Source organism: Carex rostrata, chromosome 11, assembly GCF_964058835.1.
Source record: "Carex rostrata chromosome 11, lpCarRost1.2, whole genome shotgun sequence".
NCBI lineage: Eukaryota > Viridiplantae > Streptophyta > Magnoliopsida > Poales > Cyperaceae > Carex > Carex rostrata.
In genome coordinates, this window is record NC_135928.1 from 8,521,517 (window position 1) to 8,539,253 (window position 17,737).

A 17,737-nucleotide genomic window follows, 5' to 3' on the forward strand; every position below is an offset into this window, starting at 1 on the left:
GGATAGCAATAATGAAGTTTGTGTCGAACTGTGTGTCATGATTAATACATCGTGATTTAGTCATGTATTGTATTGTATCGTATCGAGATGTTATCATATCATTTTTTTACACATCGTGTTATGTCACGATCAAAATAACATGAGACAAAAACGACACATAAATAGTCATGACATGTTAGTCATGCTATAACAATACATACATGCTCTGATCAAATGTGTTATGATTGATCACATTTGATTAACTATTTTTTTTTCAATATAAGTTAATTTATTGGAAAAATAGAAAAAAAATGTCAACAAATGTGGAATTATAAAAAATGTTAAATTGTTCACGTTAGTAACGCGTTGTTTCGTGATTAGAATGATTCGCGAAATTCAACAACCTTCAGCTAACTGAAGTGTAATTAATGCTTGGCTTTTTCTAACCCAATTAAAAAACCAATTAATTTATTATGGGTCTTCACAATTGGTATGGTTGAGAACTTTCCAGTAACGGTACTTTGGCCATTAAATTAAGAAATGGATTAGGTGGCAATGTTCCACCATATTACCTCTAATATATTTCATTAATCAAATATATGTGTTTTATAAACATCACTTAGCACAACTCCCAACCTAATCCTGCATTGAAAGACACCAAAACGATTAGAAGATTGCTGTTTTGGTTATACTTTATAGTTTATATATATATATATATATTTTTTCTTTTTGTAAGGCCAGTAATAGAAATCTCTCTGACACACGCTAGCTTTGTTCTTGTATTATTACATCATTTCTTGATTTGGGTAACACAATTTCCAATGAGACACTTGGCAATTGGTTTGTGGTTACACATCTTTTAATGTACACCTGGCAATTGGCATAAATGGCAATTAGCATCTCTAGATCTTGAAATGGATCTTGAGATTTGCCAAGGTGTTTAGCATCATTATATATATGGAATGCAATCAATAATAAAATCGTTTAATGTTGATTGAATCGAGGAGCAATTTTTATTTTTTTTTCCAATTGACGCAAATATGTTGAAAGTTGAAACTATTTTATTGGAATTCAGTACAAACAAATTGTAGTAATTTTGTATGTACTCAATTTAACATTTTTCCTGTTGTTTTACATATTTTTTTGTGAACTGTTAATCTGTTTAATAATTTCAATATAAAAACAAATAAATTTTTAGGATGAGATTATAGGATATCCTTACTCTGGACGGACCAGTAAGGTAAAAGGAGCAACTGTTTTCTTCTATATTTTGAATTTTTATTTTAAATCTATAGATCTGGATCAAATTTGCCCTCCCCTCTCTTTCTTTCAATTTTATTTGTCTAAATTTTAATTTGTAATTTTGGTTAAATTTAGAATTATGATTGGCAATTGAGATTATAAGTTAGGATACTAGAAATTAAAAGTCAAGATATTAATAAGTATAGGTTTTAGAAAAAAAAAATCAATAGAAGCTATCAAGAAGTATTGAAAATTAGTTAAAATATTATTTTTTATCTATACATAATTAGCTAATAGATTTAAATCCGATTAATTCTTTAAATTCAATTTGCTATTTTTTTTTTGCTATGATGGTGAAAATCCTGAACCTGCCCCTGCTCTTACATAGTGTGATTTCGTATATTGTTTATGCAAGCACATCATTTCATGACATAAATTGTAGCAATTCTTGATATAATATCAAATACAAAAGGCAGAAAAATATAAATATGTTTCTCAACAACGATATATCATCATATGGAAATTATTCTTTGAAATTTTTTTGGAATGCTCCTACACAAATATTTAGTTCAGATCAATTCTGACTAGGGGTGAAAACAATGTGGATAATATCCGATCTATATTTGATTTGTACTCGAAAAATTAGATATGAATATCTGATATCCGAATATTTGTATGAATATGAATATTGATATGGTTTTATATTTTAACTATTCATATCCAAATAGTTTATATATTATATATTTTAATATATATTATGAAAATATTATGTTATTACTATTATAATTAGAAAAATATTATAAATTTTAGTATATTTTAATAATTTTCCATTTGATATCCGCTCCGTATTCGTATTCGAGAAAGAAAAAAAAATATAAATATAATTTTACTATATTTGCTCCGTTTTCACCTCTAATTCTGACAATTGGAATTGATACAGGGGTGGCAACAAGCTGGGTCCAGCTTGAAACCGTCACGAGTTCGCTCATCCGAGTCACGAGCGAGCTGACTTTAGAGATATGAGGTAAAATCTCAGCTTAAAATCGTCACGAGTTGACACGCTGGATCTTATTTTAAGAAGAAAATAAATTATATAATTTTTTTGGACCAAGTTAGATCGAGTTAAACAATATAAAATGCACACAAATTTACAAAATAATACCTAATCGAGCTAACAAACAAGTTAAACCTCAATTGAAATTCATTAATTCTAAACCGAACTAGTAATGAACTCAATCATTAACAGTTGAATTCAATAACGAATAACCTGTTAACGACGAGATAGATATGAGTCATAATGAATCGCAATAGATCCCCGAGCTATCAGCATTTTTGCCACAACAAGCATAAGTCAAAGACAAATATAAATGAGATATCTTTACGTGCATGAAAATCCGTGCCTCACATGCTATGTTTTATTATATAAAATCATACACCATCATATTATGGAACAGGCGCCTGACACACAAGACCGATATCTTCTAGACAGAAAAGAATTACAGAAGTACAAACGTGGCAATATGTCATTGACATACTTCAAATAAAAAAGAACGGACCACTTTGTATCAACTATCAGTCTATCAATTCAAGCATCATTTACACTGTGTAAATAATAACCAACACAGTTTTTTCCAAAAAACAAAATTCTTTTAGAAATATAAAAATTAAATTATAATAAAATAATCTCATAAAGGACCGTACCAAATTAATTTTTGCATTTCTAATATATTTTTTGCAGTTTCCAGCTAACTTGTCTAAAGAATAGGAGGAAGTTATAAATTATTGAAGACAAAAAAACAAATCATACAAGTTGGAGATGCTGTTTTGGATACACTAAGCAAAAATCAAAAATCAAATTTTTACAAATTACACCTCTGTATTTGATTATTTTCTCAACGTCTCTTTAGCCAATTCTCTCTCTCAACGGCTATAATTTGCATAATTAAGACATCGTATCCATTATAAATAGAATTTGCACAATTGCATTAATGTATTATGATCAATTAATGAAATATATCTTTCTTTAAATTTCATCACAAATTCTTATAAGTCTATTATAGCAGCGTGCTTCATCAATCACATAATTCACCTTTTGTTCTTATCCCCTGAGGATATGCTTGGATGGATTGAGAATAGGTTATTCTTGGAATTAGACTATCAAGAATAGTTTATTCAGTGTTTGATTGAGTTTGAATAGCTAGAATAGTAAATCCAAACTTTTTATCTTAATAGAGAGTTTGGTATAACATCAGTGTTATTTCAATCTATATAACACAAACTCTAAAACTTATCAAATCAACTTCAAACGGTGAATCAAAACCGTTCAAACTCATCTACTTCATTAATTGTGCGTTTACATGCAAAATTTATAACTTTTCGAATTTATTTAGTATCAAGGTAAGCGGTCAAATGTGTTAGTTTTTAAGTTAATTTTAATATATTAATTTTTCAATATTTTTACTGCTTGATTTGATACTAAAATAACTCAAAAATATAAAAAAAAAATTGCATGTAAATGCATCACTCGTAAAGTAAATCGGTTTGAACGGTTTGGATTAGTCGTTTGAAGTCAATTTGATAGATTTTAGAGTTGATGTTATATAGGCTGAAGTGACACTAATGTTATACTAGCCAAACTCCTTAATAGAATAGGCTATTCCTAAGAGTTTTGAGATTTTACTATTCTAATAAGACAAATAATAATTATTCTTGATTTGGTTATTCTAACTATTCTTATTTTGCAACCAAACATATCCTGAATGCATATGTAATATTTTGCATCTAATATCAAATATTAGAGCATAAATTAAAGTCAATTGCTTAAAATCACTTGCACACATGAGAAAATACATAGAAAAGCTTAAAGAAATGTAGGGGGGGGGGGGGGGGGGGGACATCAGAAAAAAACATAGGCAATTCTCTTGCACATAAAATTAAACACAACTTGGCAACACAATTTAAAATCACACAGAGAAGAGAAGAGAAGAGAAGAGCAGAGCATTTCATTTATTTACACTTCTGTGCTCCTCCATAGACAGCATGGAAACTTCGATCGACGCCTTCTATTTTACCGGCGGTACGATGATCCATGAGCCTTGGCAGCGCTGGCACGCAGGATGTACTGGTGGAAGATACAAGCAAATGCAGCTCCTGCAAATGGTCCCACCCAGAAAATCCACTGCAAAAAAAAAAAAAAATAGTAGTTTAGTATTTCCTGAGATTTTATTTTTTGAAATAGAATTTGGAGCCAATCCTAAAAGACAAAACTTAGGGTTAGGTTAGGTCATCGCTTCTGTCATCTATACCTAAAATGTCATTACATTTAGAAATGCATATAACATACATAGACCAAGAGAAAATGCCAGACTGGAAACAAGGCTAATTCTGTCCATAATTCTTTTAAAAGTTGGTTCAAGAAATCTGCTTCATGGCTGTTTGGTTGCACCGCCAAAATTAATTCCTATTAAATGCTTAGATGCAATTGATAAAAGGGAGGAAAGTATATATATACATGATTATGCCAGGTGGTCTCATGGTTGTACACAACAGCAGCACCCAAACTACGTGCAGGATTGATACCAGTACCAGTGATTGGTATAGTGGCAAGGTGTACCATGAACACAGCAAATCCAATTGGAAGCGGTGCCAAAACCTACATTTAAAAAATGAAAAAAAAATTATATCCCTTAACTATTAAATTGTAACATCAGTTACATTATGTCATTGGATATATATATATCTGCTCTTCAAGTTAAATATTAATAATTTGTAACTAATCCATGATAATGACCCAAAGTATGAATTTCATGTCAGTTCTTCCATGCACAATATTACAAAACAAATCAAAAGATTAGTGTTCACTTAGTCATCTAGAAAGAGACTGTTCAATAAAATATATTATCTTAAGTTTGTGGGGATAATTGATCATAGACCTAATTAATTAAGCACTCTGTCTCAATCAGGAAAGGATTAATCTGTTTTATATATTGATGATATATATACGTGCATATATATAAAACAACAGCAATTCTAGCTAATATTTAATCTTGCAAATTGTTTTAGAAAAGCACATTGAATTCTTTCATGTTTCTTTTTATTGTTGAATTTCCTTTTAAGTTAAACACAGATTTTTACAAGAAAAAAAAAAACATATTGCTGACAAGTGCTACTTAATTACCGGAATGTGCGAGTCGCGTGCATTGCGCTTTGGGTCGGTGGCAGAGAAAACAGTGTACACTAGAACAAAAGTGCCAATGATTTCAGCTCCCACACCGGTTCCCTTCGAGTAACCGGCACTGAGACTGTTGGCACCACCTCCGTAACGCACATAGTAAGCACTCTGAAAGCCCTTCACAAGCCCACAACCACAAATCGCTCCCAAGCACTGAGCAATTATGTATAGCACGGCACGTACTAGCGATACCTTTCGTGCCAAGAGTAGACCGAAAGTCACAGCCGGGTTGATGTGGCCACCTGTAAGATCATAGAACAGTGATTCAGTATGCTTGATTAATGAAATTTTCCTTTTCTGGCTATATGTATAGTGTATACAAACATATGCGTATTTATACACTTCAATACTAGTTAAATAGTTGCAAAACAGTTTATTTACTATCTGGTACAGTATTAAAATGCATTGTTATACAAATAAAAAAAAAAAATTACGCACCGGAAACACCAGCGGTGCAGTAGACAAGGATAAAAATCATGCCACCAAAAGCCCATGCAATACCCAAAATACCCACACCGCTGCATGCGGCATCGGTCAGGTTAATGTTCGGGTCAGACTGGTGCTTGTAACCGATGACGGTTGCTACTGTGACATACAAAAACAGCATGGTGGCAACAAACTCGGCTATCACCGCCCGATAGAGGGACCATTTTGTCAATTCCTCCAAGTCTACTAGTGGGGCCGGCGGTGGATCGGTGTAGTCCTTCGTGCCATACTCGCTGGATTCTACGACGGCCTCAACATCCTTTGCCATTCTCTTTGTTTACTGCTGGAATTTAAAATTGGAGATAGATTATAGAGAGAGGTTATTTGGAGTAGGAAATACTGATCAGTGAACTGAGTTATTGAAAGAGAGAAGTGGAGTGTATTTATGGAAGGTTGACAGGAGAAGTGACAAAATTTGGTGGGGTTTTGATTAAGTTTTAATTTAAATTATCTTTGAATTTAAATTTGCCGTCCTGACCGACTAGTAACCTCATCATTCAGCAAATTAGTGGCTATTAGCTGGCCTGTTAATTTTTAAAAATAATTAAGCTAGTTGAGAATTGTTATATATATCAAATAAAATAAAACTAATTAACAACTAAAGTTCTCCTGATTAGGTATCACATCTATTGATTAACACCTCAATACTATACTTTATCCAACTTTAATATTATTTAATTTGGTAGCAGCTCATTTCTTAATTTTTTTCCTTATTTGGTAAAACTTAATTTATTTTTTCCCATCCTGCATAAATGCGTGTGTAAATAAAATTTAATTAGCCAGAACTAGTCATTTTTGTGATTTCACCTACTCTCCGTACATACCTTAAATTGTACTGTGCTTCTATATATAAATATCTAGTGTTCTACTGTATGTTCGTAATTTTTAACTAACTTTCTAATTTTTTTTTAAATATTTAGCGTTCGGAATTCACATCCTAAGTGTTTCAATTTTTTTTTAACATATGTTGTACTTTTAAACAGGTAATGATTTTAACGTGATGCTAATTGTTTTTAATATATAATTATAATTTACAATAATATATAATTGTGGTGATTATATATTTTTAAAAATGAAGAGGTTCAAATGTCTTTATTTTTGTGTCTTTGTTATGCCTCCGCTTGTTAATTTTTAATAACCAAAAATAAACTTACATATTAAAATAAAACCATTTAGATGTGATCTATATTATTTTCTCTAAATGTCCATAAAAAATTATCACTTTTCGTCTTTCTTTTTATTTGAATTAATAATTTGAAAAATCAATGTCCATAATTTATCCATATCAATGTATTTTTGCAAGCTCTTGATATTGATCAAAACAGAGTCGAAATATTGTAATATTTATATGTACATAGAGAAAATGATATATATCAAATTTAATAGTTTTATTTTAATATTTAATATTTAAGTTTTAAATTTTAAGTTATGAATGTTTAAAAAATAAATCCATAATGGAGGCATTTCAAACTCTCTTTAAAAATATTGAACGTATATCATTTTTGTAAATATTTTTTTTACATATATAATTATAATTTTTAAGACACGGTTGATGATAATATGGAAGTTATATGAAATAGTTTTAATATGGAAGTTATATGAAATAGTTTTTTGAAAAAAGAAATGTGGAGGTTAAGTCTCCAGATTCTATTGATTGATATAAAGACACAAGGAGTGTCAATTTGTTTAAAAAAATAAAATAAAATAAGAAGGAAACAGAAGGAAAATAAGAAAAAAAAAAAAAAAAAAAGAGATTAAAGATACACATTTACACTACTATTCTATCTAATTTTGAACCACACATGTTTAATTTCTATAACCAACAGGACCATCAGTTTTCCCTTATAATGAAGATTTTTTTGCACCACTCTAGTCTTCAGATCACAAAACAGCATGCCACCTGTATGGAATCCATGTCATCTGCATTAACTCGAAAGGGCATCTTTTGAGTTAATAAATCTCAACCGTCTGATTTTAAACGGAGCCAATGTGACTCTTGTCTATAACATAGAGATTTTTTTAATATTAGTGCAGATCTAGTCTACGTAAATCTTAAAACAGATCAGACGGTTGATATTTATTAACTCAAAAGATTCCCTTCTGAGTTAATGCAGAGGATACGCATTCACCTGTATTTGCTTGATCACTTTTCCTCTTTTCTGCAGTAATATGTTTATATGAAATAGTTATTACTACATTTCCGTACTAATCATCTGACAAGACAACACGTACAATTTCAATTGTAAGTGGGCCAGAGGATAGACAGAGCCACATAAACCACATAAAAGACGTCGGCTAGAAAAAGCTTTTCACATTTGATTAGTTTTTGTTAGTTAACCTCTTTGATTTTCGCCTCTGACAAGTTTTAAAGAAAAAGAACCTCTTTGATTTTCCACAAGAGATCGTTTTCTCTCTGTAAAAGTGCGAAGTTCAGAAGGTTTCGTAATGCAAAAGCACCTGCATTTGACTTGGTGTTTTCAAAGCAAATAGTTAGTATATATAATGCGAAAGTACCAGTATCTAACTTAAAAATTGAAGCATACAGTTAAGGAACCAGGGATTCTGGGGTGGTTCGACCGAGGAAATTTTTTATCTATAGTAATTATAAAATTCAGACGTACAAAAATAAAAAGAGTACAAAATAGGTGTTGATTTTCTGTGGCACTAACAAGATATAAAACAGTTCAATGAGTTTGATCTATAAAATAGTTGATTTTCTGATCCATAAAAGAGGTATAAAACAGTTCAATGAGTCTGATCTTACTATATTTGATACAAACGAGGTACTCTTTTTATTTCTAAACGTTCAAATTTTATAATTTCTATGATAAAAAGTTTCCTTTGATAGATATCAGATTAAATTCAATTGACGTTTAGCTGGAATCGTTTGGTTCATAATAAAATTTGCAATAATAATTTTAAATTTGATCGAATCTGCATCCCCTCGTGTTACTTGAGGATATAATTGATAAATTCAGACTATTCTTTAATTTAGTCACAAATCTCAAAACGGACTTCCTAGCTATATCATAATAGTTACTGAATTTTGTTTAACCTAACTGGAACTAAATCTAGACTGTTATTTTCTCATTGTTTCCTCATATACCTGAGGAGATACGGATCCAGATTTGTTTGAATCAAGTGCAGACAAATTTTGATATGAATTAATTAAGACGGTTCCGATTAAACATTAAAGTTTAAGTTAGCAACAAACATGACGAGGAAGGGGAAAGACATATGTCCACAACGTGCGAAGAGAGCAAACACTGATCGCTTAGAACCGTCAGATTCAAATCGAATGGCTGAGAAGAAGCCAGCACTACAATGAACAGTGCACCCTTCCTAAATTATATATTTAAAGAGAGAGAGATTGACTAATATTAAAACATTTGTTCCGGAGCTGTGGTGCAACCAATTTGTTTTATGATTTTTAAAGTCCAAACAGTCGATTCAAACTGTTAGATGTGATCTCTATATTAAAATGTGCTTGGAAATCAAATTTTACATTTTTTTTTTGAAACTTTTTAATATTTATTAAGCCAGATTTAAAATTGTTGATTTTGATAAAAAGTGAAAATTTCTTGGATCATTAAAATCAATGATTTTAAAACTAGCTTAATAAATAGTAAAAAAAAATCAAGGTTTTAAATAGCGATTATCGGGTCATAGCGTAAAAGCTTAAAAATAGCGTAGTTATAATGAAAACTATCATACATAACGTTTTTTGTTTAAAAAATTATATTTTATATTTCTATTAATTATCAATATTATCTAAAGTCTCATAGAACAATAAATAACACAAAATTGATTAAGAAATTAGAATATTCATATTGAACCAGTACAAATTTCAAATTACTATTGAAAATATACGTAATAATATCATAAGTTATCTAAATTTTCCCATTCAAAATAACCTAATAGCATCATGGCATAATATTATCTAAATTTTCCCATTCAAAATAATCTAATAGGTATCATGGAATAAACTATTTTTATTTTTCTATTTATAAACAAAATCAACCTGGACTTTAAAAAACTGATCTTTAAAATTAATTTTCAGTTTATGCCTTTATATAAAAGCCTATGTAGCATAATGTGCACTATAGCGCGTAGCGTGTAGCGCAGATAGCGGACTGCTATTACTGCTATAGCGGTCGTAAAAGATCCATAATTTGTAGAGTCATGACAGGAATTCACATCTTAAGTGTTTCAATTTTTTTAACATATGTTGTTCTTTTAAACAGGTAATGGTTTTAACGTGATGCTAATTGTTTTTAATATATAATTACAAAAAGATATAATTGTGTGATTATATATTTTTTTTAAAATGAGGAGGTTCAAATGCCTTTATTTTTGTGTATTCACTATGCCTCCACTTGTTAATTTTTAATAACTAAAAAATAAACTCACATATCAAAATAAAACCATTAGATATGATTTATATTTTTTTCTCTACATGCCCATAAAAATTAACACTTTTTCGTCTTTCTTTTTATATGAATTAATAAGTTGAAAAATCAATGTCCATAATTTATTCATATCAATGTATTTTTGCAATCTCTTGATACTGATCAAAACAGAGTCGAAATATAGTAATATTTTATATGTACACAAAGAAAACAATATAGATCAAATCTAACAGTTTTATTTTGATATTTGATTTTAAAATTTAAAGTTATGAATGTTTTAAAAAAAGAACCATAATGGATGCATTTGAACTATCTTTACAAATATTGAACCTACGTATCATTTTTGTAAATATTTATTTTTTTACATATATAAATATAATTTTTAAGACACGGTTGATGATAATAGGGAAGTTACATGAAATAGTTAGTATATTTTCATATCAAAGGTTTAAATAACGTTTATCGTATCATATCGGAATGGTTAAAAAAAAAAATATTATGCTGATATAGCACCATTATAGTACGCTATAACGTAATATAGCGTCAATAAAATTATACTTTTTATAGTCCAAAAATACTATATCGTCACTATAGCGCTCTACTGTTTAGAACTATGCATGTTCCGTACTAATTATCTGACACGACAACACGTACCGAATTTCAATTGTAAGTGGGCCGGAGGGAATATATAGACACTTAGACAGAGCCACATAAAAACATAAAAGACGTCGGCTAGAAAAAGCTTTTCACATTTGATTAGTTTTTGTTAGTTAACCTCTCTTTGATTTTCGCCTCTGACAAGTTCTAAAGAAAAGAAAACTCTTTGATTTTCCACGAGCTTGATCGCTTAATTTCTCTCTGTAAAAAGTGCGAAGTTCAGAAGGTTTCACAGTGCAAAAGCACCTGTATTTAACTTGGTGCCTTCAAGCAAATAGTTAGCTAGTATATATAATGCAAAGGACCAGTATCTAACTTACAATTTAAAGCATATAAATAAGGAATCAAGGTGCATGGTTCGATATTAAATTCAATTTGACGTTTAGCTGGAATCGTTTGGTTTATAATTACTTAATTAAAGATATAATTGATAAATTCAGACTATTCTTTAACTTTGTCACAAATTTCAAAACAGACTTTCTTTATCTATATAGCACTGAATTTTGTTTAACCTGACTGGAACTGAATCCATACTGTTATTTTCTCATTGTTTCCTCATATATCTGAGGAGATACGGATCTAGATTTGCTTGAATCAAGTGGTGATAAATTTTGATATAAATTAAACGGTTCCGATTAAACATTAAACTTAATTTAGCAACGGATGCGACGATGAAAGAAAAAAAGACATGTCTACAATACGTGAAAAGATCAAACACGTACTGATCGTTGAGAACTGTCATATTCAAATCGAATGGCTAAGAAGAAGCCAGCACTACAGTTAACAGTGCACCCTTAATTCCTGATATATATATATATATATATAGAGAGAGAGAGAGAGAGAGAGAGAGAGTTGGGCTATGGTACTTCGCAAAGTAAATCGAGTGTTTTACTTCACGTCTATATCTTCAATTTCAAAGTTCAAAATGTCAATCCGAACCGTTCAAGTTGATCTTCATATTAAATTGTGCTTGGAAACCAAATTTTATAATTTTTTAGAAAAAATTTCCTATTATTTTGAAAAAAATTTAAATTACTGATTTTCAGAAAATTGTGGACCTTAAAAAATCTGTGATTTTAAAATTTCTAAAAAATATAGTAAAAAGTTTCTAAAAAATTGTAAAATTTGATTTCCAAGCACTACTTAATACGAAGATCAACTTGAACAATTCGGATTAACTTTTGATTTTTAAAATTAAAGATATAGACATAAAATAAAACAGTTGCTTTACTTTGCGAAGTTCCGTAGTCCAACTCTTTCTCTATATATATATTTAATAGATTTGGTCAACATCATCATACCGCCCACTGTATACGTAGCTTTTCTAAATTAGCAGGCTTCCAAGTCTTTAACCTAGTGCTATGACGTACATAGTGACAAATGAATTATTCGGGTTCGGTTCGGCGAGATCAAAATTCGTGATTCGGGTATAATTCGGGAATGATTCGGAATTATCCGGACCAGAAATCTCAGTCCTGCAAGGGAGCAAAAAAATAAAAAACCAAAAAAATAATTATTCTTGGAAAAATTCAGGAAAAATTCGTGAATAATTCGTGAATAATTCGGAAAATTTGGAAAAAGTTCGTAAAATTCGGGAATTATTCGGGTTTAATTCGGTCAAAGTTCGGTCAACCGAATAATTCGGTGTTCAGTTCGGCTTCACCCCAAAAAAGAATTAAACGGGTATAATTCGGGTACCTTGTCACTATGATGATGTATGACTATTTTATTTATTTATTTAAGACGTATGACTATTAAAATATATAAACGATATTGTATTGTGTGACGATTGGGTAATAATTTGATTTGATTTTAACAAACGATATTAAAATATATTTTCAATTTATTATTTTAATTATTTCACGGATTTATAATTTTTTCTAGAATATACCCACGAAATAGTATACTTCAAAATTCAATATGTTCCTTGTAGTTTTGAGAATTAGTGCCATCATTCTAATTATAGAAACTCAGCTTTTTAAAAATGAAAGTTTAATAAGCATCAAATCAAAATCGGTCTAATATTTAATTATCACCGTTCGATCCCTATTAAAATTAACACATACTTAATATGTACGATTTTTAATATAAATCAAACAACTTCAAACAAACATTAGATCAAATATACAGATTACTAAAATAAATGAAGTACGCTGGATATATATGTAGAAATTAATTACTAAAACAACCGTCCTCCATTTCCAGTATTTTTATGGCTATGTTTGGTTGGATTGAGAATAAGTCATTTTTAAAATTAGTCTATTCGGTGTTTGATTAAATTAACATTGTTAGGATAAAGAATTCAAACTTTTTATCTTATTAGAATCAGTGTTTTAAAATATTGTTTTGTTCATGCATGCGGAAGGCCGTGCATACTGCATAAGTGATATGCGGACGTATATGTGAATTTTAATGCGGATTTTAAAATAAAAATTCATGTATATATATTCATATTCATATAGTTGAATTTATTTTCACATAATCAACATGAAGTGTGCCTTATTGTATATAAAAAAATACAATAATTTGGTATGAGATAGCAAAATACCGCATAATGCATATGAACTTTTAATTACATGCGCTGCATATTACGTTTTTAATCCGCATATCCGCATATTCGGATCACATATGCGACCGCATGCTCAAAACTGCATGGTATTCTGAACACGGCTGCCGACTGCATAAGCAATACTGTCCTTTAAAACACTGATTAGAATAGACTATTTATCATAATTTTGAAATTTAAATATTATTATTTTAATAAGACAAACGATAATTATTTTTAATTTAACAATTCTATCTATTCTTATTTTACCACCAAACATACCATAGATTTACTTAGTCTTTTGTTTTAGCTGTTGTATTATGATACTTTGTACTTTCATTCAGTAATCAAGCAACGCCTCCGGGCTTCCTCTAAAATAAATGAAGTAAGCTGTTTGTCGCATCTGTTTTCCATTTTCATAAGGGGCCGAAAAGCGAGCTCAGGCCTCAGGGTGTCCGACAATAGGCACCACGTCAGCGTGGAATCTTTATGCAAGCTAGTATGAACAAGCCACGTGGTTGAACTATGGCCATACGATTATAATGTAAAAAATATACCGTCCAGCCAATAGGAGATAGAAACGTGGCAGTGGGCCTAGCTATAGTCTCTGGTCAGAGCAGCAGTAGCCAGTAGTAGACTAAGTGAGCCAAAACATAGAACTATAGAAGCCTCTGGAAGAGTTGGTGATTTGGCATTTTTAATTCAATTGTTTTGAGCAAAGTTTATAGTTGAACTTACCTAGTTATTAAATATCTATAAAAAAGTTTGTTTGGATTTTGAATATGTAACATTTCGGACAGAATAAGTATTGTTTTTGTCAATAAATTAAAGACTAATTAATATTTATTATTTTTGTGTCTCAATTATATCTCACATGTTTACTTTCATTTTCAAAGTTCAAACAATTAACTCTAACCGTTCAAACGTTCAACATGATCTTCGTATTAAAATGTGCTTAAAAATTAAATATTATATTTTTTGGATTTTTTTTTACAATCTTTTTAGATAGATACAAAATTATTGTTTTTTTTATGGCTTAGTATCATACTATCATGTAAAAATAGTAATTTTGTACTTATAAAAATATAAAATGTGATTTTTAAGCACATTTTAATATGAAGATTATGTTGAACGATTCAGATTGATTATTTGAACTTTGAAGATAGATCTGAACTGTTCAATACAATCTTTATATGAAAATATACTTGCAACTTAAATTTTACATTTTGTAAAAAAAAAAATACATAATATTTTATTAGAAAGGTAGAAAATCACTTCATTTGAAAATTTTGGACAATTCTAAAATACATTTTCACATGGAGATCATTATACATTTTGTGCTACTATTTATTTATTTTTTATGTGTAAAATTTGCTTTTAAAGAATATTTTCATATAGAGATCATGTTTAATAGTTTAGGCTTTAGATCAATTGTTTGAACTTTAAAAATAAAAATAAAAATTCATAATACTAGTCGATCATAATAAACATATTACCATGGCCTTACTTATTTTATTATTTATTAAGTAGGTGCGAAACTCTGCTATGCGATCGGTACCTTTTTTTGATTATTTTTATTATATATTAACGAAGCGATGCAAAACATTAGGGGGTACGTACGTTTGGATGCATTCTAGAATAGCTAGAATAGCTACTATTTGAGAATAGTAGATGAGAATAGTGATTTGGAAGAGTGTGAGAATAATATTGATGTGGTGCTATTCGGAATAGCGAAAATGTTGTTTGGATTAAACATTTAGAATAGCGATGGAGAGATTAAACATTTGAGAGAGCATTAATTATTATTCCAACTTTTTGTAGGAATAGCGGAATAGCGGAATAGCGTTATTCTCGCTGCAAACTCTCAGTACAGAACTACAGATGTGTATTTATTCCACAAGAAGAGAACATTGAGGCCCATCAACTTGCAAACTTGGCTCGCAAATTCCAGTTCTCATATGTTGGTTTTATATTTCCTCTCTTCTCAAACATGTAACTGGCAGCAGCTATATGCTTTACTAGTTTTTTGCTTTCCTTTATCACCTTTTGTTTACCAGTCGATACTTCCTAGCTAGAATGTCACTGGTACTGCATGCTTTTATGTAATGCTTCGTATGTAAGGAACTATTAATAATAATCAATGAAATGTCTACGGCCTTCCAATAAAAAAAAAATGATTATTTTTTAGTTATATTTTTATATATAGAGAGCTAAATATTTGATAATATTATGTATAATTATAAACGGTCTCAACTTAATAAATGAAAAGTGGGACATTAAAATGTACTTGGAGAACAAATTTTATATTTTTTGAATTTTTTTTTTTACTATATTTTTTAAGATAGGTACAGAATTATTGTTTTCATATAAACCATCCAAAATAGTAAAAAAAATAGTAAAAAAATTCTAAAAAAATACTGAATAATATAAAATTTGGTCTCCAAGCTCATTTTAATATAGAGATGATGTTGAGTGGTTCAGATCGACTGTTTGGACTTTGAATCACAAAAACTGACTTATTATTGTAGTCCCAATAACAAGAAAGGACACACAAACTTGGACACATTAGATCACGTGTTAACCAATTACTCGCACTCATGTAGGACTGGCAAAAAAGCTCGTGATTCGCGGCCCGCTTGGTATTCGCCCGTGACTCGATCGGTCACAGCTCGTTCGTTAGTGGATCGAGTTAAAATTAGCTCGCTCGCTACATACTCGAGCCAGAATTAATGAGTTTGAGTTTGGCCTGGCTCGGCACGAGCCAGCTCGGTCATTAACGAGCTATTTAATATACATAGTTTAATAGTTTAATCAGATATTATGATCTATGAATGTTATAACCAATGTTATGGCAATTGCACTTTGGACTGTGTTTAAGTTGATTGGTAATTTTGTATGGAATATGTGTGAATTAATTATAAGCAACTAAGTTAATTTGTATGAATTTGTTTGATTTGGTATGCATAAATTTATTCTGTGAATATGTTTGTATGAATTTAAAATTTTGATATATTTGTATGTATAAATTTAGTTGTAAAGTTAATTTATAGTAGTTGATTTGCATAATTACAATTGAATTAAGAGTATTCCTTAGTAGTTAGTCATATAAATATTATTTTGTTTTAGTCATAATTGATAAGATGTGTTATAAAAATTTAAGATATAGCAGAAAAGAAAATATACAAATTTATAAATCTGCCAAGCTAGTAACAAGCTAGCTCGGCTCGCTCGGAAAAGCCACGAGTTAGTCTTGAGCAATAGTTTTAGCTCGGGACCTAAAATCCAAACTCGTTCGCTCAGCTTGATACACCAACAAGCCGAGTACGAGTATGACCTAGCTCACTCTTTAACAGCTCATTGCCACCCCTACTCGCACAGTAGAGATTTCGTTTTAAAAATATGAGAAAATCAAAGAGGAGAGAATCTGCACAGAAAATCCAATTTATGTAGGAGCTCTAATTTAATACCACAAACTCGCCAATGAAGCGTCTTTTACTAACTTTTTCATAAGATTTTAGAGAGTACATTTTAATATATTGTAGAATATAATTACATTATTTCAACTGATATATAACTGTTGACATATATTAAACTAGTTAAAATATATTTTCACAACTGTTAATAATTATTTAAACTTATTAATTCATTATTTGAATCTTTCAAATTTTACAATTGACAAGTACATAATTCATATTTAGTTATAATAAAATTTACAATTGAGAATTGAATATATTATATAGCTATATATTATAAAATACACACTTATTAGTATAAACCTTTATACTCATTATTCGAACTACTTTTTTATGCAAGCAAGTATTTTTCTTTTGAAAGTCGACCAAAAATAACTAGAGATGTTTAAAATGTGAGACATTGAACTATTGAAGCCGAATTTTTTATTTATACCATATTCCAAAAAAAATAAAAAATAAATCACGATTTTTGTGGAATTTCAAAAATACCAGGATCGCCAATTCAATATGCGGCTCCATTCTTAGAGGCCCGCATAATGAATTAGAGATCTGCCGAAAAACCAAAAATGCACTGTAATATACTGATATTTAGATTTTTTTTTTTTTTTTTGGGGGGGGGGGGGGGGGGCTCCAATTCAATCTGCGGCTCTCCAATAATTGGACCGCAAATTGAATTGGAACTCCTGGTATTTTTCGAATTCTCCAAGGGTGATTT

General features: G+C 29.9%; 2 protein-coding genes across 2 annotated transcripts in view; one reads left to right on the forward strand and one right to left on the reverse strand.

Annotated features, from left to right (window-relative positions):
* LOC144562064 (large ribosomal subunit protein eL42z/eL42y) overlaps nucleotides 1-17,737 on the forward strand; it is a 78,648-nt gene that overhangs the window by 30,841 nt on the left and 30,070 nt on the right. The window lies entirely within an intron of this gene.
* LOC144562063 (putative aquaporin PIP2-3) lies at nucleotides 4,028-6,291 on the reverse strand. The gene is made up of 4 exons (XM_078311195.1): nucleotides 5,891-6,291; nucleotides 5,399-5,694; nucleotides 4,733-4,873; nucleotides 4,028-4,399 (listed from the first exon to the last, which is right to left on the reverse strand). The coding sequence occupies exons 1-4, from the start codon at nucleotides 6,204-6,206 to the stop codon at nucleotides 4,289-4,291; spliced, it is 864 nt and encodes a 287-aa protein (XP_078167321.1). The 5' UTR covers nucleotides 6,207-6,291; the 3' UTR covers nucleotides 4,028-4,288.

Excerpts from the sequence above, each read along its gene's own strand:
- LOC144562063 (XM_078311195.1), bottom strand. The coding sequence starts at position 6,206 with ATGGCAAAGGATGTTGAGGCCGTCGTAGAATCCAGCGAGTATGGCACG. Across the intron at positions 4,874-5,398 it reads CACGCGACTCGCACATTCCG|GTTTTGGCACCGCTTCCAAT; the intron begins GTAATTAAGTAG and ends TTTTAAATGTAG. Across the intron at positions 4,400-4,732 it reads AGACCACCTGGCATAATCAT|TGGATTTTCTGGGTGGGACC; the intron begins GTATATATATAC and ends TTTTTTTTGCAG.